We start from the raw sequence: 25,835 nt of genomic DNA on the forward strand, positions 1-25,835 counted from the left end.
ACAGGGGATGGACGGGTGCCAAACCTGACCCCTCTGGATAGATCACCTAGGTATGCATGTTTAACTTAGTCCCACTGAGCCACTGCCTATTGCTCCAGTGCACGATTTCAATGTTTGTTTAAATATTTTGATTATTGACCTAGTTAAAGGTTTATAAGATACTGTTTGAGATGATGTGGGAAACCGACAGACTGCACTGTAAAACGGCTAATAGAATTGAGTATGGCCTGGATAACGTAAGGTACATATTACTCGACTGTATAAAGTCTGTGAGGGGGCGAAATGTCTAAGTAATTGTCTGTCATCCATTCATATTACCATGTATAACTCCGAATCGCTGCCCTGTGTCGAGGGACTCACTTCTGTACCAACTGTTAATCACTTACAGAAATACCAATAAACAAAGTTTACAAAAAAAAAGAACCGTACTATCAAATCCCTACTAAAGAAGACCATTTTTTAATCTTGGAAAGACTGGGACAAGAAATTACCTCTTGTTCTTTATGTGATTAGGATCCATTCACAATCATCAACAGGGTATAGTCCATTTGAGTTGGTGTTCCGACGCCAACCCCGTTCTTTACTAGATGTGGCTGCTGAGCAGTGGGGGGAAGAGGAAGATGAAGGAAGGGACCTTATTGAATGCTCCAGTGACCTGAAAGATCGCATACATACCTTGTGGGAAGAGGTCAAGGAAAGCCTGGATCAGGCACAGAGAAAACAAGCAGAGGGGTACAATAGGAATAGCAAAATATGAACTTTGGCAGTAGGGAGCAATGTGTTGATTCTCTTGCCCACCACAGAGAATAAACTCTTGGCCAAATGGCGGGGTCCCTATATGATCACCGAACAGGTAACTCCTGTTACGTATTGTTTAGATGTCCCTCATGTTCCACACACTGGACAGATTTACCATATAAGTGTCTTAAAAGAGTGGGAAGAGGGGAGGACTGTACCTTCCCTTCTCACTCTGCCTTAATGATTACAACTAGCAAACCACTAGATATTGATCTACCATTTGTCACCATGAAAGAAAACATCATAGAACCAGAAATAGGGGACACCTTGACACAAAACCAACAAATCCAGATTAGGGCCTTGATACACAAAAATCACAATGTCTTTTCTGTTACTTCTGGGAAAACTAACCTAGTGGAACACAAGATACATACTGAGGTAGGAAAGATTGTCCGTCTCAGGCCTTACCGTATACCGGAGGCCAGAAGATAAATAGTAGAGCAGAAGGTTCAACAGATGTTGGAGGAGGCATTACTGAACCATCAAATAGCCCATGGTGTTTGCTGGTAGTACTGGTACTAAAACTGAATAGCACTGTCAGGTTATGTATTGACTTCCGCCAATTAAATGCTATCTCCCACTTTGATACCTAACCTATGCCTGGGGTGGATTAATTGCTAGAGAAACTGGACCAAGCCAGATATCTTACCACATTAATCTTAACAAAAGGGTGTTGGCAGATACCTCTCTCCATGTCAACCCGGGAGAAAACAGCCTTTTCCACCCCCTCTGGGTTGTATCACTTCAAGGTATTAATGTTTGGTCTCCATGGGGCACCAGCCACTTTTCACAGGTTAATGGACAATGTTAAGGTCCCATCAGACATATGCAGCAGTGTATGTAGACGATATAGTAATTTTCAGCTCAACGTGGGAACAGCACTTAAATCATTTGGAGGCATTATTAGGCACTCTACACAAATCCGGAAATACAGCCAACCCCATGAAATGTCACTTGGCTAGGTCTACAATACGATATTTAGCATATGTCATTGAGAAGGGTACATTTCGACCATAGATGGATAAAGTTGAAGCCATTCAGGGACTTCCATATCCTCAAACCAAACGGGAGGTGAGGGCCTTCTTGGTGCTAGTTGGTTATTATAGGAGGTTCGTTCCCCATTTCTCGACCTGGGCGGCACCACTGACTGACCTTCTCTCCAAAGTCTAGTCTAAGAAGTTCGGAAAAATGTCCCAAACCCAAAAGGAAAGCTTTGACTCCCTGAAAAACTTCCTTTGCTCTGTCCCAGTGTTAAGATGTCTGAATTTTCAAAGACACTTTATGTTACAAACTGATGCGTCTGCACAGGGAATTGGAGATGTGCTTTCTCAAACAGATTACAAGGGTCACCTCCATCCGCTGGTGTTTATCAGCTGTAAGTTTTTACCCAGAGAGAAACATTACCCAATAATAGAAAAGGAATGTCTAGCCATCAAATGGGCAGTGGAAACCCTACAGTATTATTTGCTGGGTCATACATTTACCCTCTTGACGGACCATTCTCCACTTACATGGATAGCACGTAATAAGGACACCAACCAAGGAATCCTTAGATGGTTCCTATCACTGCAACCTTTCTCCTTTCAGACACAACACCTGCCTGGTCCTCAGCAAGTCACAGCAGATTTCCTCTCCTGGTCTCCTTCAATCTTATGGCCCGAATGGCCATTCCAGGAGTGGGCCAACGTTACAGGCTCATCTAGGAATTCAGAACCATCGCCTGGAGAGGTAGCAAGTATAACTAATGAAAGGGACCCTGGGGGTATGACAAGGCGAGAGGTTTGCAGTACAGTTGTTCTGAAAAGCGATGCCCGCAGTCCTGATTGGCCTGAATTGGGGTTGCAGCCAGGAGGGATTACAGAGGCGGGGCAACCAATCCTGGAGGCGCGAGTTGTGAAAGCGTGAGATGCAGACTCAAATAGAAGAAGACAAGGAGAAGAGCGGAACAAGATGAGCACTGGAGACTGAGGAAAATGCACTGTCCTACCACGTCTCAGGAGAGACATGGCTGTACAAGGTACGAAATCGTACATGGGACCACAGGGGGTGGTTTTCGGGACGAGGGGGGAGACAAGGATAAAGAAAGGGAAGGAGAGCAGGATGCACAGCGCTAAGGGTTAAAGGAGCACATGCACAGTTAAAACCTTCCCTACATCATGACCCTTCATTTCTCCGTATACATTCTCTCCCCCCCCTTCTTTCTCCCACACCCTTTAATGATAGGAGACGTCTTCCATGTCACTTATTGGTTGTTTACCTTCATTCCTCCTGAGGTAAATTGAAGACTCGATACGGAATTTGCGTTGAAGAAGGCGAGAACGAGTGACTAAGTAATCAGAGGAACTAAAAGGAAGAGATATACACAGATGCCTTTTAACCTACAGGAAGAAATATAGAGTTAATAAAACGTTATAAAACTCACCAGTTACGCCTCTGTGGTTCCCCTAGACAGAATAACGGCACTGCCTACGCTCACTAACACCTTGTCCCCGCTTCATAGACATTGTCATTAAAAGAATAATTAAAGTGAAGCATAGCTGAATCTTTTTTTATGCATGACTTAATTGATTAGCAGTGTTTTTCCTACACCTCTTGAGAGCCATTCTAGTTAGAGATATTTGAAAATAAATATATATATATGTTTGTATGCATATATATATATTTAATAATTTATACATGAGTGAAGTCTGGATCTGGGTTGTATGTATGACATCTCTGTTATATCTGGCTCCTCAAGGAGTAGTGACCTGGGTGGTTGACTGGACCTGATTTGAACAATTCTGCACTGATGAGTCTCACAAGACTTTCAAAATACATATTGCAACAAAAAATTAAGGTATGGGTGTAGTAGTTCTGAAATTTTCTTTTTTATTTGTTTTTGCAGTTATTAACTTGAAATATGGCCAGTGTGCATGGCTTTGTAGATATGTACCATGTTTGAATTTGTGATGTATCTGATTTCTTTCTGAAGAAGGCTTCTTGTGAATACACATGGGGAAAGACGAAACATTATTGCCAGCCGAGACGTAAATTTATACCCTGAATTTCTTTTACAGGTGACATGGTAAATGTCCGTATCATGATTACCATATACACGTTTTTTGAGAGAGTTTGGGTGTGATCTTGATTTTTTTCAGTGCAGTGCAGATCCCCTCTTTCTGTGTAGTTGATAACACCCCACTTCAAATGTCAAACTGTGACATCGCATAAGTTGTTTTCTTCATGGTGAAGAGCAAGGATCATCAACAGCGATGGTATCTTCACAAAAAACATTGATTAATGCTAATAAAGCATGACCCAGAAGCAATTAACCCGGGTTGCTTGTGCAACATTCTTTCTGTCTCTTGGCCCCAAAAGAGGCTCCCTTAACTGACTTAACTAGCAATGTGGGCAATTAATGCTATTTTCCTACAGGAATTTCCACGTTTACTTTGACCAACAAGTTAACAACTAATTATGTTTAAAATGCATTCCATTGACTTTTATGAATGTTCAGTGTAAACTTACCCACTGCTATGCTCTGTACTTGATTGGTTTGTGGGTTCCATCGACAGACTTTCTGCCCCGTGATATCCACATACAGGAGTGCGCCCTCCTTCTCCTCCCAGACCGGGGACTCGCCGATTCGATATTTCTCGTGAACAACATGTTCAATTTTAATGGACGACATGGTCTGAAGAAAAATAATTGTGTATGATTAACATGCTATTAGGCATGTACTTTACATCCGTGCTTCACCCCTTCCTGAAAATTAAGCACTTCAACGTATGAGTTAAAATCTTACAGAAGGTTAATTTTTTATGACAAAAATGGATGTGTTAGATGCAGGCGCTGCCCGTCTTTTAGGGTGGAGGGGCCACGCCCCCTCACCTTTTGCCCCTCAAGAAGAGTGTCTGTCAGGCTGAACAAAGGTCAGCCTGACAGACACTCTTCATTTTCAGCTCAGACAGCCAGGAGAGAGCCATGCCCGATTTGCGCAGAGTCCTGACTGCCTGAGCTGAACTTTGCTGGGCTGAGGAGGTCACAGCTCCTATGGGCATGACCTCCTAGGCTAAGCAAAGGTGCCTCGGGTCCCCTGGGTGACGAGGAAAGCGTCACCCATTGACTTTGCCCTGGGTGCTTCAGGTTTAAGCCCTGAAGCGCCTAGGGCGAGTGTCAATCAGTGACACTTCGTCACAGAGTGTGGTGGGGTCAGCAGTCTCACTGACCCCATCCCACTCTGTGACGAGACTGGGACTGCTGCCTTCCCTCAATGAGTACCCTCCTGGTACCTCGAGGCTGAAGGTAAGTGTGTGTGTGCGATGTTTTGAAATCAATGTTTGGTGTGTGCCTGCATGTTTGAATGTTATGAGTGTTGTTAATGGATGGGTGTGCGTGCCTGTGTGTGAAAGAATGAATGTGTGTGTGTGTGTGCCTCCCATCCGCCCCCTCCCTCCTAAAGCTGCCGGCCGTCACTGATTAGATGGCAACAGCTGGTGAGCATTCAAGTTTCTTTGATACTAATGTATGTTTAGTACACATGATACCTTAAATCATCTCCGTAATCTGTTCAATAAAATTTTTCAAGGGGCTATGGGAGTTTCAAGGTGCTATGGTGTGACGCTCTGACACGTCAATGTCGCATCAAATGCAAATATGAAATAATCAGAGTGCCGTAATTCGTTATCGTCCAGATTATAGATGTGAATTAATCTATATTCAATCAATTATGCAAAACATTAATCAAATGTATTTCTTGATCTTCCAGATATAATCAATTCCAGTAGTTTCAACATTTGAGTTTCTGTTCTGTTATTTACACATCGATCTGCAAGCCCAATGATGGAAAAACCATAAAGCAATGTAACGCAAAGGAATGAATAGTCTACAGTACAGAACACATTCAATGCATTAGGTGCCACTGGGGTACTTCTTCAGGAGACACTTACTCTGTCCACCTGGAGATTCAGAGACAGAACTACCATGATTACAGGAACTGCATTGGAGCTTTCCTCCTCATTAGATCTCTAATCAGTGCCTAGGGACTTCTGATTATTCACAGAGACTGAGGCTTTCTAGTAAAATACTAGGACATTAAACATATGGAAAGGGATGTTTCGCATATTGCTTGGCCATCACTCTATATTGTCTACTATAGTTTACCTTACACTGCACAGTCATTGAACAGTGCAGAACAAATCCCAGATCACACAGGATCAGTTAATTTGTAAATAAAAAGGTGTCGGTGCTCAAAGCTCTCATCTGAAACTGGCTGCTGAATTTAAATCTGGGACCACACGGTACTGAAGCTGCGTAATCCTGAAGCCATCTTGGGCCTCTTTATTATTCCATTTACAGCCACTCCCTGCCCCTTCAGCTCACTCGTGCAGCTTTCTGCTTTCCTGCTTTGTGCGCTTTTCAGTCTTTTTCTTCCTCCATCCTTCTCATATGTGTCTTTTGCTCGCACTACATGCCTGATGCAGAAGAAAATAAGTGCTGGGCCCCAAAAATGATTGTCTGTGCCCCCACCGGCTCAAATTATGCACTGGGTAGGATTAGGTCCCGAGTGGTGACTTTGCATTTAACTTGTTATAATTAATAACCAACTTTCACCAGATTTGCCTGCGACAGCAATTCTTTTTTGATGGCAGTGTTGAAAGGGTGGGTGTTGGAGACCACGTTTGAAAATGACATGTACTTCAGTTTATACTTGTAAATATTACCGGTGCCCTACTTCAGCCGATGTCTGTCATTAGTTTTCCCACAACTACTTCGATCACCATTATTCTTACTACCACTAGTTGAGTCCTGGGACCCACCCTTTGCTTTGAACTGACTCATTTACTCTTTTAACTCCCAACCTTTCAAATTTGAGATCAAGACATGCAGATGTCATGATCAGTCTAAGTAATCACCGTGAAGCCCGGGTGGTCGAAGGTAAATGGGTGAGTCTAATGAGGAGCAAGTATCTCAGCATGCGTCCTTCCTTTGTGTTTACTCTTACACTGAGGCTAGTGATGGTGAAGCTATTATTTCTTTCTACCTGTTTTTATATATGCATATTTTTTTTAATTAGCTGAAATAAAACACCGATTTACTTACTAAGTACTGTGGTGGCACAGCTACACCCTGAATTTTTCACCAAGAAGTTACAGGTATGTAGTTGGCAGCACCATCATCCCTAAACCAATAATGGGAACTCTAGGGAGGTCACCGCCGTTGGCTTGAAGCTGGAATATTTTCCAGACAGGGTTATTGGCTAACTTTAACTGAGACCACCAACATGTGAGTCAGTCACCTTGTCACAGGGAAGTAAAAAGCAAGGGTCATAAAGGCCGCCAAAAAGCACCTCAGTGGTAGCTGGATAACCAGAATAGGTGTCCATTAACTCAGAATTCTAGAAATGCAAGGAGCCCAACCCTGTACCAAAGCATTCATCCGCTCTCTCTGTTTTTCATGCTCTTAATTTACATTCCCACTTGCCATTACTGTAGCTACTGTAAGGCCCACGAATGAGCAGCCGCGCGCCCAGCTTCACCAGGCAGATGCTGACACCAAAACAATGGCTCCCAAAAACACACGTCTACACATGCGCAGATTCGTATGCACACCGTGCCAGGCATGACACACAGGTATGGAACAGTACACACATACATTCACACACAACAGGCAGGCATTCACGGGGAAGATTTGTGGACACGTTCTTCGTATGTACCTTCTCCACTAGCTCAAGTGGTGCAGTGAGTCTGCTTGCCACAGACAACTGAGAACTCACTGGATCTGACTGCTGGGCCATCTGCAGCGCCTTCATCCCATGTTCCTCTGAGCCAATTTAAAAAGTAACTTACACTGGCCCTTTCTCTCCTTTTAGCTGCCTTTGCATTCCCTTTTTACATTTTCGCGAAGAAAAGAAGCAAACTGAGAAGTAGGTCTACAAGTCTGCATCAACAGAGGTACAGAATGCCTTATTTAACAATAGTCATCAACATCGAAAACACAGACGGTAAAGCAATAATCGTAATTAAATTAAACTTTTAACATATTTGATAGCACTTGTATTTGTAAAGCATATGTTCAACCTTAAGTCTCTTGGCACTGAAATAAGCGATGTATATTGTTACTCAGCTCGATGGCACTCATCTAAATAACCTCAGAAGGATGAAAGGCTCTGTTGGGATTCAAACCTGTGACCATTAATTAGAACAAACACAGATTCTTGGAGTGGGTGCATTAGCCTGACTTTTAAAGGCAGTATCATTGATACTAATTAAATTGGTTTCTGATAATGATGCCAACTAATCCTGCATTGGAACTCACAAAAACCTGCCTCCCTCTGCTTTAGTCGATACTCTCTGAAAACCAGGACAGGTGCTGAATTTACTGAAATCTGCCGCTACAGATGGGGAAAACCAGGGCTGTCCCAACTGGTCACCATGCCTCTGATAAACTAAAGGAAAACACTTTGGAATGACACACAGATTTCAGTAAGTGTAAACAGAACTTTTTACACCCATGCAGCCAGGCGAGCCCCCCGATGATGAGAAATAGTGGCTTAGGACACTCAATTAAAGCATGGGGGTGACCCCTTCCATGTAGCCTGCTCCTGGCTGTCACCACCAATGCTCCACAATTTTTTATACCATGACCCAAGGGGGCGCTTTGCTATCATTGCTGCCTAATTTAAAAAAAAGGTTTTACATAAAAATTCCATGCTCTCCTTTTAATAAATTACTAATTACAACGAAAATATATATTACAATAATTTTTTTGTTTTAAAAATATAGATTTATACTTGGCTAGAATTCCCCCGTCAGGAACACGAATTTCAGTTTTTCTCCTTAAAAAAATACTTACAACTCTCAAAATTAAAATGTAAAATGTTCATAGTCAAACAATTTAGTGTTGTCATCGCTGCTATGATGAAGAGCAGGACCTTTCAGCGTCAATGTGGTTGCAGGGCCCATAACGAGGGCCACTGTAAAAAAGTGATAGACCAGCCAGGACATGTCCCGCATAAACACGAATCTGTAGCACTCGCCTCATAATCCACCTTCTAAAGCAAAATCTGGAGATTAAAAAACCTAGTTTGTGCACATGGGGTGCAATGTGACTGCAAAATTTAACTGATCACCTTTCAGCTGTTGATTGGTGTAATCAGGCATTAAATGACAATTTGGCTTGGTTAACGTAAAAGATTGGTAAAATGTCAACACAGTAACATAAACATGCCACAGAAAGTCCCACATAATACTGCACGATGTGCCTACTGCACAATGTTGTCCACTGCTGCATAATTCCAGCTGTTGCCTAGTACCTGCTGCCCTGCCTGTTTTCACGAGACAGCTGTCTGCTCGTCAAGCCCTCAGCGACTGCTAGCAGCAATTAATCGGTTTCAACTCAAAGTAAGACCAGAAAATAAGAGAGAATCTTTCAAAATCTGGACCTGTACAGAAACAAACAGACTGTCGCCACCCCTCACAAGTCTCTGCTCTCGCCAGACCGCGCTCACAGGGGTTGAGCAAGGCCTACATTCCAAAGAGCTTTACAAGTGTGGATTCAACAGGAGGGCTGTTTGCCACTCACACGCATTTGGTTCACCCACTTCGAGAGAAGGACCTCAGTGGAGTGCTTGAAGAAGAAAAGTGCATACCTCACCTGCTGCAGGGACGCCTTCCTTGTGTCAACCCAGACGAAAAGGATCCCTGGCGCTGCTCGCGGTTTATACTCTGAACATTGTTAATCTTTAACTCCAGGTTGGAAATGGAAGACAGATACTGATTTATTAGATGCTGCAGCTGAGTGAAAGTTTGACCTGTCCTAGTAAGAGGTCATGTGACTGGTAACAAAAACCGTATTCAGCACTTTATTCGGTGTACAGCTGCCCAGCAACATAACTCATCCAAAGTAAAGATGGTTCAGTGAACCTTATTTCATTTGGCGTTGCACAGTAGTGGTACACTTCCACATTTTTGAGGGGGCATGTGCACTCCTGCTTCCCACTGCTGGCGCGCTTCCTTCAGTGTCTTTTGTACTATTCCCCCATCCATTCAGACACTAGTCACATTATGTCCTTACGTGGCACTCTATTCAAGTAATCCTTGGTGCTCTCAGAAATGTCAAGAAAGTTTGCAGCTGCCTTAATAATAAACTAGGTAACTATAGTCCAGGGCTGGTGACTTGTGTTGTGATGTACCTTATGGGCAGCGGGCCAGGTGATAAAAGTTGTTAGAGCACTGGAATGTTGAGAGCTCCATTGAAGACAATGGAGTAGCCGCAGGCTTATAATGGCTGGTATAAGCCCGGAGCTACAGCATTCCAATGCTGGTCTTCTTGTTTCTCCCTTTTTAACTGAGAACATTCTATCCTTTGTTGGTGGAATGTTCTAATAGCATTATAGCCCTTCTGCCTCTGGCTATACAGGTTGCTAAAGGCCTTCTCCCTATAACTAGGAGTCAGGGCCGTTAATAACTGGTATAGCCCTCGGAAGCGGGTTATATAGCTATATTAGAACATTGGAATGGTGAGGACTCCATTGAAGACAATGGAGTGGCTCTGGGCTTTAATTGGCTGCTATAAACCTTCTGCTCCAGCATTCCAATGTTTGTCTTTTTGTTTCTCCCTTATTAATTTAGAACATTCTACCCTCAGTGGGTGGAATGTTCTAATAGCCTTATAGCCCTTCTGCCTCAGGCTATTCCTGTTACTAAAGACTGCCACTCTCGATATTGGCCCTTACCTGTGGCTTGGGCCTATAACTCATGTTCAAGACCTTCAACAAATGGTATAGCCCTTGGCAGCAGGCAATAAGGCTATAGTAGAAGATATCTGAGAATGGGCCCAACTGGTTGGTAGTCTGGTGTGTCCTCCTGATGATGAGAGCATTTATTAATTAACCAATTGCGCTGATTATTATGTAACCTGTACAGAGGATTGAGCTGAGGAGGAGCTCCTGAAGAACATGAGCTCCAGTGAAACTCCCCTGGGCACTCGGACATTGTTACAAACAAAAAAAAAATAGAAAGCACAGAAGACCCCCTACATCGTGATGAGTGGCAGCGGGAAGAACATAAATGCGAACACCGTAACAAAAGTTGTGGGAGAGCAGAAATGGATTGCAGCTCAGTGCAGAATTGTGCCCTGAGTGTTATTGAATGTGTCCAGGATTGGGAATCCAGGAATGTTACTGTTCGATCCAGCACCACCAATGGAGAAAGTGGGAACGAGACCTTTGGGTTTGTCAGAGACCATGTTGAAGTGACTGACACAAAACAGGTCAAATTGCATAAAACTTGTCATCATGGATTGCCTTGTGAGCCTGTGTGACCATTACAGCATCTTATGGGGTTTAAATATAGAGTGGGTATTCTGGTGGTCTCCATTACTCGGTTTCTGATTAGAGTGTCCCTCAAAAGTTAGAAAGTTATGCCATGTTGGAATTTTGAGGCAGAGAATCTGCAGTTTGGGGCTTGCCACTGGTCACAATACCATCTTAAGAGGTTGTCTGAAATACTAAAATAGTCTCTAGCATTTCTAAGCACTGTCAGCCTTTCATAAAACTGTGATCATTTGTAACAGGTTTTGTCATAGTTGGAGGAATAACTTCTATTTGACCATGTTTTGAGAGGGTGTCTCCTAATAGCTGCTTTTCAATCAAACTCTATTCAGTTTCAAAGTGGAGGACCATTTCACCAACACACGTTTTTGGTGGAAATAAGACTTAGTTAATAAAAAGCTGTTTTTTAATGTAAAAATAAATAACCACTATGTGTATGACAAGAAAAACAAAAAATATTCATAAGCATTGAAGCTTACTCAACGACAGACTGGGCACACTATTGGGGACACAGTCCTCCACTGAAATAACAATCTTAATCAATTTAGTGGCAAGACTGGAGGCTCTTATTATGCTGTCAGATCCTTTTTTACATTTTGCTAACAGCTGGGTGTAACAACACCACCACCACCCACCTCTCACCACCACAGAGGAGTGAACTACTAATGAAAGAAAGTTTAACCAATCAGGCTGATACCAATGCCACTAAACCCTCAGTGGCTTTCACCACCATACCCTCTTTACTGGCCAGGGGAAGCCAAGACAATACTTTCTCTTTCTGAAATACTTCACAGGTATGTTCAATGCCAGTATATTGTTTGGTAAAATAATTCCTGACTTGGTGTATGGGCTGGTTATTTCTTTATCTGTGGGTTCCTTCAAGAAGCCCTCCCTAAGGCACCTAGTGGGGATATTTCTTTTACCCACAGATCTGTATGGGACAATGTTCTGTGTCATCTCGCCTTCTCCCTTAAGTTACTAATGCCTGATTGAGTGAGGAAGGTTCTTTTTTTGTCACTGGAAGTTACCTTCCCTTGATGATGGGAAATGCAGTTTCTGTCAAACTTGGCTACACAAAAATAATAGGTGATATCAAGGAGGATACTACTCCCCTCTGTTTCTTTTACTGAAATTAGGACTTTCTTTAAATAACTCTCAGTGAAAATCTTCATTGAACACTATAAGTTTCTTCCAGGCTAAGCATTATTAATTGTAATCACTTCTGAAACACACAATACATTTCTGGCCAATCGAATGGATACATCTAAACTAAAAAACCTTCCAGCTACAGGATGGAAGCATCAAGAATAGACAACAAAAATGAAAAAAATAGGGTGCTGAAGCCAACAACTGCAGCAATACAAAGTACTCCACCAGCTAATTGTCATAGAACTTCCAAGAGTCATAAACTGGATTTAGAGACCAAAAGGGAGATCTCTTAACCGGGGGTGCATCCACTTAAACTAAAATAAATAAATAAATAAAATACCCTGAAAGCCAGCCACCAACACATCAGACTGACTGACACCAAATCACATCAATGAGAAGAAAGCCCTGGAAGCCAAATAAACCTGGGAGGAGCAGACAAAGCATAACAAGAAATACAAAGCAGCAAAATGTAGGCAGCCACAGGCAGCCACTGATCAAAATAATACCCAGGCAAAATCACAGCATTTGTCTTTGAAAGTGGTGGTAATGAAGAACAAAAAACTTGCATGCAGCAGAAACAACCTGAACCTTCTTTGAGAACCTGGAGCTACCTCTGTGCTCCTTAGTGACAAACTAGCAACAGCCAGAAGGCTACTAAAAAACAGACAAAACAAGAAATACACTTTCATAGTGAGAATAAAATAGTCTTGTCACATCTGGCACAAAAAGAACACTAACACACTAGATGGAGCATCAGAACACAGTCAGTGACATAGGTTTCCATAGTGTAAAAGGCCATTTATTTAGGACAGGATTGCCATTTAGCCACATAACTTTTTAACATGAACATATCAAGATTCAACTTTTAAACTCCATCCTCTGAAACTTTTCCTCAATCTTCTTTTGACTCATTCCCTTCCTTTTCCTTCATGCACCCATCTTTCCACTTCATACCCCCACACATCCTCCTTTTCCTTTCATCCCCATCCTGCTTCGGGCATCCCTCATGCTGCCATCTTGACCTACTTCTCCCCCCCCCCTGGAAGGTTGGACAGGCCCGCATCTGACTCTCCACCCTCCCCCATCTACTGGCACCCAGCATAAACCCTTTAGGCGTTTTTCTGCCCCACCAGCAAACCCACTGCAGCATTGCACGTCCTTACACAGACTCTCTCAGCCACATCTTCTGACCCCACAAATCCCCCACGATCAATCGAACCTCTGTGAGATAATATGCATTACCCAGCTCAGACAGGTGGACACCATCATCTCTGAATACCCCAGCTTGTTCCTCCACAATCCCTTCGTGCTTCAGCACTTTGATGTCGTGTGCCCAACAAAAATGCTCATAGCCCGATTGAGCTTCCGTTGAGCCCTTTCCGTAGACTCATGCTTCAGTGCCCCTCTCCATTTCCTCCTGGGTACAAACTCAGTCCAAACTATGCACGTGCCATGCATCTTTTGACGAAGCAACTCCAAATTGCGTTGCATATGTTGCAGCAGAATGAGCTCAGAGAGCCGCACCAGATCATTCTCCCCAAGATGCAATATTAAAAGATCCAGACATCCCCAGTTCGGCATTATAGATGTTAAGAAAGAAAGCAATGCACCCCACCTCATTCCGCTCTTCCCCCACCACAACACCTTGTGACGGCTACTCGGCAGTCCTAATGAACGTCCGTAAATCTGCCACTCAGCATTCTTCGCCACCCAGTGTATAAATGATTGCCCGACCAACCACATGACCATTTTCTAACTCCTAGGGCCATTCACACAACCTGTAAAGAGAACTCATGTTAATACAAAGACCCATCAACCCCATTCCCCACTCTTAAAAAGAACGCCCCCCCCAAGCAGCCTACCACGAGGACCATATCCCACAATCACGCCCGGACGTATCGCTCACAACACTTAGATCGCCACCTTCCAATACGCCTGATCTGCGCCCAATCCCACCCCAAATGAGCTTCTGTAGTTGCTGCCCCAATTTGAAAAGAATGGATACCAAAGCACTGTGCCTGTCTCCCAAGCCACCGTAATGCATGCCCAGCACCAACAACAACTGAAATGCGGTGAGTTTATCCATCCGCATGACTAAATACTCCTACCCCGATGGCTGCCCCCCCGGGACCGAAACCCCACCCATTCCAAAACCGGACATTCAGCAGGATCACCGCCCTTGCACAACCACACCTATTTTCCCCTCCCCATCAGGTCAATCTTGGACCATCGTAGCCAGGTACCTAAACGCTCCCCTTGCAAGCACACCTCATCCCCTCTTACACCTACTTTACCTTTCCTACTCCCAAAGGTTCAGACACCCAAAATGCACCCCAAAAAATCCACACCATACACAACCTGAACAATGCCAGCTCATGAGCGTCCACACAACAAACAGGCAAAACATGCAATAGTTCCACTAACACTTCAAAAGTAATTGCTTCCCACCCCACCACATCAGTACCTCGTCTGACCTTGCCCCAACCCTTCAACATCCATCCTAAAATATCATCCTTGGCTGGATCACTGCCAAAAAACAGTCAGCCATAAAAAACACACCTGCCAACTTACCACAAATAGTGGCTGGCGACAAAACTCTCTGTATCAGAAACAACAAAAAACGCAAAACGCAGGTCTCCAATGCGCCCTATCCTTGACCCAAAAAATCCCTTCAAAACTTTCACAATTCTGAAACTCCAACCATGCAAGGCGATAACTCTTAAGAGTGGATTCTGCTAAGGACATCTCCACAAGTCTAATGATCATCACGTCCCCCACTCCCAAAATGTCTGCCGGGACTGCTGTCTTATGCCGCTCTGCTCCTGGTGCCAAGCTGCGAAACCACTGCCACTGTGAACGATACAGGGGATCCGCAATGGCATTGTTCACCCCTGGAATGTGCGCCACCTTGAAATCTATGTTGAAAGTTAAACATCTAAGTGTGACATTTCTCAGTAGCCTCAACACCCTCAGGTCTTTTGCCCTCTGTCAGTTTACCAAGTCCACTACTGTCACTACTTGTCCACATGAAATACCACTGTCCTGTTAGCCAGTTAATTTCCCCACATTTTCAAAGCCACCAGCAGCGGAAAAAATTTGAAAAAGGCAATGCTCCTGCCCTGAGCCAGTCACTGTGCTGGCCACTCCTCTGCACACCACCTCCCGTCCCAGAACAGTCCGAAACCAGAAGTCCCTGCTGCGTCAGAGAATATCTGGACTTGCCAAATCATGTCCTCCTCCCGAAAAGTCATGGAGACCCCAATGAAATTAATGAGAAATGTCTCCTACACTCTGATGTCCTCCCGCACGCTAACCAAGATGTGAATCCTGTGATGTAGGAGAAATGCTCCCGACATTGCCAATCCCAAACGCCTGCAAAAAGTCCTGCCACCCCGCACTACCCTGCATGCAAAATTAAGGAAACCCAAGAGCTGCTGAGCCATGCACGAATCAATTTTATGCAAGGACCTGACTTGTTTCAGAAAAACCAAAATCTCCTCCACCTTCCCAACCGGCAATCTACCCACCAATGCCACTGTGTCCAGTTCGATCCCTAGGAATGTCAATATCCAACTGGGTCCTTCCATTTTCTCTGTAACCAAAGGAACGCCCACCTCTGAGCCAGCTGCTGAAACCCTGCCAATGCCTTCTGCAGGAATCAGAATCTGACTGTCCTACAAACAGGAAGTCGTCTAAATAATGCGTTACCTCCCGATGTCCACACACTTTGCCGAAAACCCACTCCAAGAAAGTACTGAAAGCCTCAAACAGCGCTCAAGAGATGGCGCAACCCATAGGAAGCACTCGATCCACATAGACTGGCCCGTTCAGTTGCATCCCGAGTATGGCAAAGTCCGCATGATGAATAGGCAGCTGCTGAAAAGCTGCTTTAATGTCACACTTGGCTAACTCTGATCCCCTGCCACAGCTACGAATGAGCCAAATGGCATCATTCACAGAAGCATATTCCACCCGTGTGTCCTGCTGTGCGATGAAATCGTTCACCGACGCCCCTTCCGGCCGTTTGAGGCAAAATTCCCCTTTACTCTTTTTAGAAACCACACCCAAAGGCGAAATCATTAGGTTCTCCATGAGCCAGTCAGAAAATGGACCCGCAATTCTGCCCTCTGACACCTCTTTCAATAATTTCACAGCCACCACTTGTGGCAGGCCTTTGGCAGACTGCAAATTGTCCGTCCATCTCCTCACCCCGGCCCCTGGTAACCTATGCAAAACCCCTACCTAAAGCCCCATTCCAGTTTCCTCACTATGTTCCCATCCGGGTACAAACGCAACCAAGGCAGCAGCCCCTCCAACTTAATTGGCGTAGGAGCCTTTTGGCGCAGGAGCGCCAGATGTCCCTCTACCTCTTGCCGCTCTCCACTGTTCGGCCGGGCTGGACAGTGAAAAGCATTGCGTGACTGGGTGTCTGCCTCCACATTTGGAACAGTTGTGTTTAAATTTCCATGGGTGTCTGGAGCAGAAACCCTTGTTGAAATTCCAGCAGACTCCTGAGGCAGGAGCCTGGGGTCGCTGTGTCGTACCTGCCCCACCTTGAGTGTGACGCAGCTGAAAAGGCTTATACACTACAAGCAGACCACTAGCATTATGGCAGGACACCGCCGAATGGGAAGATGCCATCCACTGTATCCATAATTCGGAATCCACATCCCCCCCAAGGCTTATCCGGATTAATGCTCACCCTCACCCTAAACTCTTCATCATAACTGAGCCAGGCAAAACCCCCAAAATGCATTTGGGCCTGGCGGATTATTTCCATATACTTAAAGAGTGCTACGGCCTTATTGGGATACTTCTTGCAATCAATGCTTGCATATATCAGGAATGCTGAGGTCCAGTTATCCATGTTGATTGGTACTCTGGGCCTCCTTGCCAATACCCATTCTTCTTCTTTGGATCCCTCCTTTGCCTGCATATCCCTGTATAAAAGCTTGAAAACATCTACATATTCATGCCTCCAAATTCTGGCTTTGGTCTTGTCCACCACATGCAAGTCTAAAGGCATCGCTAAACCCATGTATAGGAGCCGCTTGTTATGTCCCCCCCAGCGTCCTTACCTTCCACCTCAGTCCCCTCTACCTGGGCCTTCTCCCCTTCCTCTCTCGCCGTTGACGTACCCTTTGTCAGTCGCCTTTGTCCCGATACCCACCTGTGCTGCACTTGCTCCAGGCTCTTCATGAACAGAAAAATCCCCAACCCCCTCTGACTTGTGCGTACCAGCCGGTAACTTAGCTGGCGCGGCATCCCATACTGACCACCAATCGCCCTTACCTCTCAACTTGGGTGCCACAGGCCCCATTCCTTACGCCGTCTGGCGACCACGCTCTACCTCATGCGACTCCTTGCGTGTCCACGCACCTGACGGGCAGTCCTGCAAAACAGAAGCCGAAGAGGGGTTTGCGCCGCTCCTGCGCCCCGTTTATCTACCTCTCCCCTTGCTCACCTCGCCATCTCGAATCGCCCCATCTTCCAATTCGTCCAATTCATCCTCATAGTCAAGCTCCACCTCATCATCCCTCGAATCATACCTACTATCATCATTATCCCCAGCCTCCGACGCAGCACGACACTCATCTGAAACCTGTCTCCCATATGCTCTGTTGTCCCATTCCTGCGCCGTAAAGACGGCCGCCGAAGACCCCTTTAGTGCTTCAGACCCACGTCCTGGGGCCGTGTTGCACCCCGTTGGCACCACCTCCGTTCTGTCAACCTCCCTCACTGACCTTTGCTCTCCCTGCCACACCTGGCTGTCTGCGCCAGGCGTGCCCTTCGTGCATTCGGACCAGTCGGCCGCACCAGCCTCTTGGCTCCCACCACACACCTTGTGGGTAACCCATACCCAACTTCCCTGGCCTACCCCAACATCCTCACTACCCCCGAGGCCTACTTCACCTGACTTTCGCTTCAGTGGCCGGCCTAAGGACTCCTCCCTCTCCCTGCAGAGTTGGGCCCACCGCTCTTCTACCTTCGCCACTGCCTGCCTTTGCTCCCTGATTTTCACTTCTATGTATACAATGGACCAATCTGTGCCCCTAAGCTGTCCCGACGTGGAATTCAAAGGGGCCCCCCGTGGGGCCCGCACTGCCCTCAGCAACCGCCTCAGACCATACCTGGCAAAGCTAATCTCCTGTTTGTCCCCAGGCTGTTGCCTGGGCTGATTGGGGTCTCTACCTTGTTTGGCCCTGCCCCTGCCCTTTCTCTGCCCGGGGGCCCTGCCCCCCACCACCTCGCGGGCTGCTCTATCCGCGTGTGCCTGTGGGCCCTGAACCACCTATTTAGTGCCTGTCTCAACCCATGGTATAATCCCCTTCCCCACCCCTCCAGGTGCATTGCAGGCCTCCACTGCCACCTCCCTGACTTCAGGCCCCGCACTCGGGCCAAATTGGACACCGGGGGAGTGGACGCGCTGCGTCCCCTCCCCACTGCTGACTTCTGCCACAGAGCACTTCAGGTGAGCGGCATGCCGCAACCGGGCCCGCTACACCTCCCGCTGCGGCACGCACAGGGTGCTCCATACTGACCCAGGCCTGGTCGAGTACACCAGGCATGAGGAGGTCGGCCCGGGCAGATTCACCAAGGACGGGAAGTGCAGCTCTCACCACCGCTGCGTCAGGGCCACTTGCCATCATTAAACGTGCCCCAGTTGCCACTCACCCTAGCTTCCTAAAAACTTCCCGCTGCACGAAGGTGCCAGCAAGGAAGAGGTTGCCCCCTCCACTTAAACCTTTATTTATACCCTCACTATTATCCCACCCCCACGTACCTCCCCACCAATCCTGTCCCTCCTGTCCCACTTCCTCTCCGAAGACTCTCGTGGAGAGACTAGACTACGTCTGCTCTACACAGGGCCCTCCATTCTAGGCGCCAAACCCAGGGAGTGGAAATGTGGAGTGAGGAAACACCGACATTTGAGGATAAAAACTCCCTGCTTCTAACAATGCACTACCTAAAATCAAGGAATATGAGGGCAGTACGCAAAACCACCAGAGTGGGAATAGGAAGAACATTCTGACAACAAAAAACTGAAGCCCTCTTGCACTCATGCCTCCAGGAGAAGAAACATGGGCATGCAGGAATTTGTGAATAAGGTACTCTGATGCCAGGAGCAGACACCGGGATTTACAGAGGTGCAGAAATGCGCAGTCGCAAACGTGTGAAATATATCATGCCACTTCTAGCAGAACAGAATGATATCTTAGCAGTGATCCCGCACATCTACATACAGAAGGATTTGGAGAGTAGTTAATTTTATACTACAAGAAAAAAAGGAATAATTTTCTCCACATGCAAAAAAGTTTTAATGTACAGAAAAATGGAAAAAGTTGGAGGTGCAAATGACAGTTTTCAGGAATATTTACTCCAGTAGATTGTCGTCTATAGTACGTACAATCGACAGGAGCAAGTGCAGCACAGTAGTGGCACACCCAGAGGTTGAAGTGGGCGTGATCTATTGGGAACGACGTTCCCCGGCTTTTTAACTTCTATCAAAACAGTTCTCGTACTTTTGTTAAAGAATAACCATCCTGCACTGTTAATGACAACCTTTAATTTCATCAGGTTAAAAGGAAAGAAAGTGTTATACTGCGCAGTGTAGATTCGTTTAACTTCCTTTTATATTTCATTTAAGGTCTGTGTGTTGTATTCTACACGCAGTCACTTCTATCCAACAATATAGCTAGCACATTGTTATCCTTTTTTAGTTATGTGCTTTTTACTTCACCCCCACGCTCACTGACCCCACCTCTACCTGTGCTCGGGATGACAGCTCCCATACCTTTTTTTATGCACTTGGATCGTCGAGTAGACCTGAAAAGTCTGTCGCACCTCACTAGGGTTTTGTCAATTTCAGAAAAATGCGCATATATATGCAGAATGTAGGCAAAATTCAGCAACGCGCAGATTCCCCTTTTTTGTGATTTCAGCACTTAATACACTGTCTATACCCTTTCCAGCTTCCTGTAACACGGCAGAGCGCTTGCTTCCTTCTACGTTTCATTTTAATGTCTTGTAAACTACAAGGAACTGCAATCAGCTTTAATTTTGTACCTGCTGCCTTCCTTGTGAATAATTTACCTCTGTCGCCATGAGCGTCACAGGGCAAGCAGGCTTCTTACCTGGAGGGAGGAGAGGACTGCTGCCCCACTGCTGAGCTGGCGATTAGTCCATTCCACTGCACACCAGAAACCAAGAGTCAGGAGATACTGGTTAATGTGAAATGGAATTAGGTGGGAGAAAAGGAGCTGGGCGTCGGTCTGCCACAGGGGGGAAACTAACTGGCTTATGCCAAATTATGACTGTAAACAAGCCTGGTAAGTGCCTTTCGCAATGTAAAGTGGACTATTTCAATATATAGTGGCCTATCTCAATGTAAAGTGGACTATTTCAATATATAGTGGCCTATCTCAATATATAGTGGCCTATCTCAATGTTAAGTGGACTATCTCTATGTGAAGTGACCTCTCTCAATGTAGAGTGCCTATCGCAATGTAAACTAGACTGTCTCAATCTAAAGTGGGCTATCTCAGTGTAAAGTGGACTGTCTCAATAAAGTGGACTATCTCAATGTAAAGTGGCCTTTTTAAATGAAAACTGCCCTGTCAAGGAAATCCAGGCTTTCCCAACATAAAGCGGCCTGTCGCTATGAACAACCAATTTCAATGCAGACATGTGTATCTAGATATAAACCGACCCATCTCAATATAAACAATCCAATCAAATATAAGCAGGCCTCTCTCTGTGTACACCAGCGCGTCTCTAAGTAAACCTGCGTATATCTACATAAAATGGCCTATCTGACTGAACATTGCATTACAAACTGGCACATACACCTTCGGGTGAACCAACCTCATTATAAACTAGACTATTTTCATAAAAACAGACCTTATCTTAAAACAAACTGGTCTATGCCAATATAAACTAATGCACCTTAGTGAAAACATGCCTATCTGGGTTTCTTTTTTATTGACTTTTCATTTGCAGAACATAAACCATTTGGTAAGTGCATCATGTGTGCAATAGGTCCTCGGTTACCGGTATTCCAGGCGACCAGTAACTAGAATATACCGGTGACCGTTTATTGTTCCATCAACAGGACCTCAGAACAAGATTGTTGGTATTATTGCACTTTACTAACTAACTGACAGGGTAGCACTGTCACGTGCTCGCCTTTAAGTCAATAATTGGCTTTTGCATGTGAACTAAAACATGTTTATCTCGGTCTAAGCTTACGTATCTCGGTGACAGCATCTCTGTAGCAGAAGGAAAATCAGCAGAGTTAAATGTCCACATATAAACACAGGGAAATAATATTGAACCGCAGCCGAGGTTAAAACATCAACCACCAGATAGTAAACAAAAGTGTTTAAACAAGCACAAAAGTGCAGTAATTTTTAAATACGATCATCACACACATTTATACTTTAATGGAATTCAAGCTTGAGGCGCCTAAATTTACTTTATAAAACTATGCATGTTGCTGTGAATGCAACAGCCAAGTGTATCTTTCTCACTCCCCATGAACAATCCGGTACAAGACCTTTAAAAGACAAATAATTACTACTGTGTGTTCTAGTCTGATTACTTCTAAAGACACAAACAAAGAAGACTACAACACGCAGATTGCATTAGGTTTTTACATGAAAGCTTCAGACTTGGCGCTGATGTGACCATACGTGCCGCAGACTCTATTCAGACTCTTGATTTTTTAAACCAAGATGGCTTTAATTTGTCTGTCTTTTGCCTGAAATTGCTTTTGCTTTGATAGAAGTCAATGGGGAAAATTGATTCCCTCTATTTTTTCAAAATCTCCCACTTTCTTGTTCTAAAATACTAGCAATATGCCGTAGATGTCCACCCTATCTGATGCCGATCGGGGTGCGACAGCCATCATGCCACATCATTCCCATGTTGTAGTTTAACGTTCTTACAATATTCAAAAAGTTATGTGATTATTTTGCGCTTTCTCACGACAAAAGTCAGGTGTTTACATACGTGCCAGCATTTTAGAACAGAAAAGAGGGAGATTTTGAAAACAAAACCGAGAGAAGGTCTTATCCCCTTTGACTTCTATTGCAGCAAAGGCAATTTCAGGCGCGAGACATACAATGAAGCCTTTGTGAGTTTCCTGCGAAAGCGGGTGTGTTGGCGCGCGAGTATCACGTGAATTTACACCTAAATAATCAGACCTTGGAATAGACCCAGAATGGACAGCCGTCCCCGGCATGGGATCAAACTGAGGTCAAATAAAGCACTTTAATGCTGATACGCTGTTTGGTTGTCTATGACATGGACTGCCTCTTAAAATACTGATGGTCACATGACATTCTCTCGCTACTTCGTCGTGTCACATGACCCGTTTATTTAATATTCCTGTCTCATTTTTATGACTGTTTGTTATTGCTATTCCCGTTTTTCTGTATAACTTGTTAACTATTCCTCTCGCCGCGGGCAGTTCGAGGTCAAAAGTAGTGAGTTATAACACTGGTGATTTTCGCGAACACCTGCAGCTAAACAACGCACCGTTCTTCGTACTTTCACTTTTGTTTTGTTTCTTTCTCAGACTTACCAAATTGAGGCTGGCATGGATGGTGCAGATCTGAAGACTTTTGATTCGTGGAACAGTTATCCAAAGAATAGGGGGACGAATAAGGGGACGGAAAAGTATGTGTTAGCAAACTTCACCGGACATCAAGTAGTCACGAGCCTTCTTAACAGGAAACAGACAATTAACCCTTAAGAGACCAACACTCTTTCTGTCCACTGGTCTCAAAGTAAGGTTCTATGATTGGAAATTTGAACACATTTTTAGCCAATAGATATCAAGGTAAAAAGGTGTGACATTTGCAGCCAGTCCTGACTTTCTAGTCAAATGACGTTACATTCCCGGGCTTCTAGTTATAGTGGACTTAAAGACCTAGCATGCAGGGTCATGTGTGCTGGGGAAAAAAACAATGAATATTTAACTGGGGTACACATGACATGAGCCTTTTTGTCTGTTATCAAGAGGGAATGTGAAATATGGAACAGTAATAGTGACTCCTTTGGAGGAGTAAACTCCGTTCAAAAAGCAACCAGAACAGAAAATATTAATCTAGAGGTCAGTTGTTTATATACAAAAAATATGGAAGCGTCCACTGTGACTGAGGGGTACCCCGGCACCTTTGAGAGGATACATCGAGGAAAAAAATGAATGTTCAGGCATACTTGTTTATAGACCCTCAACAGGATATCTGAACCTCATTTTAAAGTATGTATTACAAAAAATTGTTTAATAGTATTGTGTAGATGGTATGACCTAATAGTGTTGCTGGAGTTTTGTATCTTCACGTCTTAGCTTTGAGGATTCCATCACACTCTGCAGTTTATTTTTTCATCTTAACGAGTGTACAACAATGGGGACACCGTATAGCAGAAATGCTGCATATGGGCATGGAAGGAGCCTGCCAGGGGAGTAGGAGACAATACATATCAGGGGGGCAGAAGGGGGGGGGGGAGGAGAGGGCACAGCGACAGCCTTGGGAACTTTTCAATTGACCCTATACAAATTGCCCATTGCTTGCGAAATGCAGGCTCTGATAAATGTACACAATCATAAAGTTTGGACGTGAAATAGTGAGAAAGGAAGGCATGTTGCACAGTTTGAAAGTAAGTTTTTTTGTTATTTACATTCACAAAGTATGAAGACCAAATGTGAAAAAAAACATGTTAATTAACCTTGCATCTTCATGCACCAAGCAAATAAACGTAGGAGGGAGAAAAAGAAGAACATACCCTTTGTTACCGCACCGATCATGCCTCTCACCTCATGCAAATTGAAACCGCACTAGAGATATCAAATGCGATCAGGTACAATAATTGTAAACTGTACTCTGAAACCGAAGTACTAATAACACTTCTCATCTGTGCCATCTGGAGCAGGTCAGCTCCACATCAGTCAAAGAAAAGACATCAGAATTCGACTATTATAAGGTTATTACAGTCCAGCTCTGACTCACAGTGCCTTCTTCCAGAGCCAGCAACCAAGGTGAAAGGCAGGTCAGAACATGGAACACATTTAAAGCAGCTGTTTAAAGCAACAAATGGAAAGTTGCTTTTCTTTTTTCTGCTCTATTTTAATAGCTTACGATGACAGAAGCATCGCACTAAAACGGTGATTCCCAACCTTTTGACTCCTGAGGACCTCCACTGAATCACTACTAGAAGCCAGGGACCCCCAAGAAATTTGTACGATTTAAATGTAAAACATGAAAACAGTAATTCACAAAAAATACACAAGCAAGTTCACACCAAACTAGTACTCGAATTACTAAAGATCGAATTATTTTATATTGAAAAAATATCCAAGAATCGAAAAAGTTAAATGGGAAGGTTGGTGCTGCTTCTCAGGTGACAAACCTTTCAGCGTTTGGTCTTATTTAGGAAAGCTGAAACCTCAGGTCAAATTCTACATTTCCCAAGCGATTTCTGTTTTTATTTTTTAGTTACATAAAGTCTGAGAAGGCTTTTTCACATAAATATGTGGTGGGGAAAGTAAGTAAACCATAAGGGTCTCTTATCTCTCCAGAGCACATCTGTCACGTGTAATTCATTTGTTTAATAGCACCTCTCATACCTCTGTAGGGTGTTAGAGCCCTTTACAGGGGACTACAAGGATTAGGATTTATATGTCATCCATACTGGTAGGCATTTTCTAAGAGTGCTTGGTGTGGTAAAGCACAAACCCAGGATTCAGAACATAATACAATGGTTAGCACTGACTTTAATAATAAGAATATATTTCTACACAAGCAAACCTTTGTTAGCAGCATAAGGAAAATGAAAGACTAGGAAAACAAAACATAACTTTCTAATTTGTGCCATGCAGCTCTTTGATGGCAGTTCATAGCTCACTGTGCTAGATTACGATTGTAACTTATGAACTGCAGAGTAACAAAAGAATCTCTAACCCACTGTGCTAGGCACATAAAATACTGTTATTTGCATAATATACATTCTTTGCAGCAGGCATATAAACCATCCGGACTACCTTAGATGAGTCAAAACTGCCACTAGACAAAACCCGTACCTCTCACCGGCAGGTACATTAATCACCGTGATGCTTTTATTTTTGCCTGAAAGCAAGTGGTGGTTGCTGCGGAACAAAGGTGGCGGGGGATGAAAACACTGCATCTGTGTATGGCGTCCGTCTCTCCTCCGTCCTCTTCCCTTCCTGACTCCCAGCAGCACGGAAGAACACAGGCTCCCAAACTCTCCTAAGCCAATCACCACGCTGCTATCACCAGCATGACAGCAGCGTCAGCGTCGTGATTGGTTTCAGCAGCCTGGTTCAGCAATCAGACAGGGAGTGTCAGCCTGTGCATGTTCTCCACCCGGCCTTGCAATACAGCAAGATGGGGAAATGGTAAGTGCACGTCTGTTTGGCCGGCCCAAGACGGCCAGCTAAATCGTCATGCGCACTTATGGTGCACATACCACTCCTCCTCCCTGTCACACAACCCAGTCCACACCGTCTAAACCTGGCTCTGTACTGAAAAATAAAATGATGATAACATTGTGT

The 25,835-nt window shown here is 44.6% G+C and overlaps 1 protein-coding gene across 3 annotated transcripts in view; it reads right to left on the reverse strand.

The window, feature by feature from the left end:
- Positions 1 to 23,001, reverse strand: part of RGN (regucalcin) — a 75,460-nt gene extending 52,459 nt beyond the window's left edge. Inside the window, exons 1-2 of one of the 3 annotated variants that reach the window (XM_069204298.1) lie at positions 22,845 to 23,001; positions 4,306 to 4,471 (exon numbers count right to left, since the gene is read on the reverse strand). In XM_069204298.1, coding sequence (XP_069060399.1) covers positions 4,306 to 4,468 — 163 coding nt within the window. In that variant the 5' untranslated portion in view covers positions 4,469 to 4,471; positions 22,845 to 23,001. Of the gene's footprint in view, positions 1 to 4,305; positions 4,472 to 9,427; positions 9,490 to 22,844 lie in introns of those variants that run through there. The other 2 variants (XM_069204300.1, XM_069204299.1) reach the window with 2 other exon arrangements.
- Positions 23,002 to 25,835: the final 2,834 nt, after the last annotated feature.

This window comes from Pleurodeles waltl, chromosome 8 (assembly GCF_031143425.1).
Source record: "Pleurodeles waltl isolate 20211129_DDA chromosome 8, aPleWal1.hap1.20221129, whole genome shotgun sequence".
Classification (NCBI taxonomy): Eukaryota; Metazoa; Chordata; class Amphibia; order Caudata; family Salamandridae; genus Pleurodeles; species Pleurodeles waltl.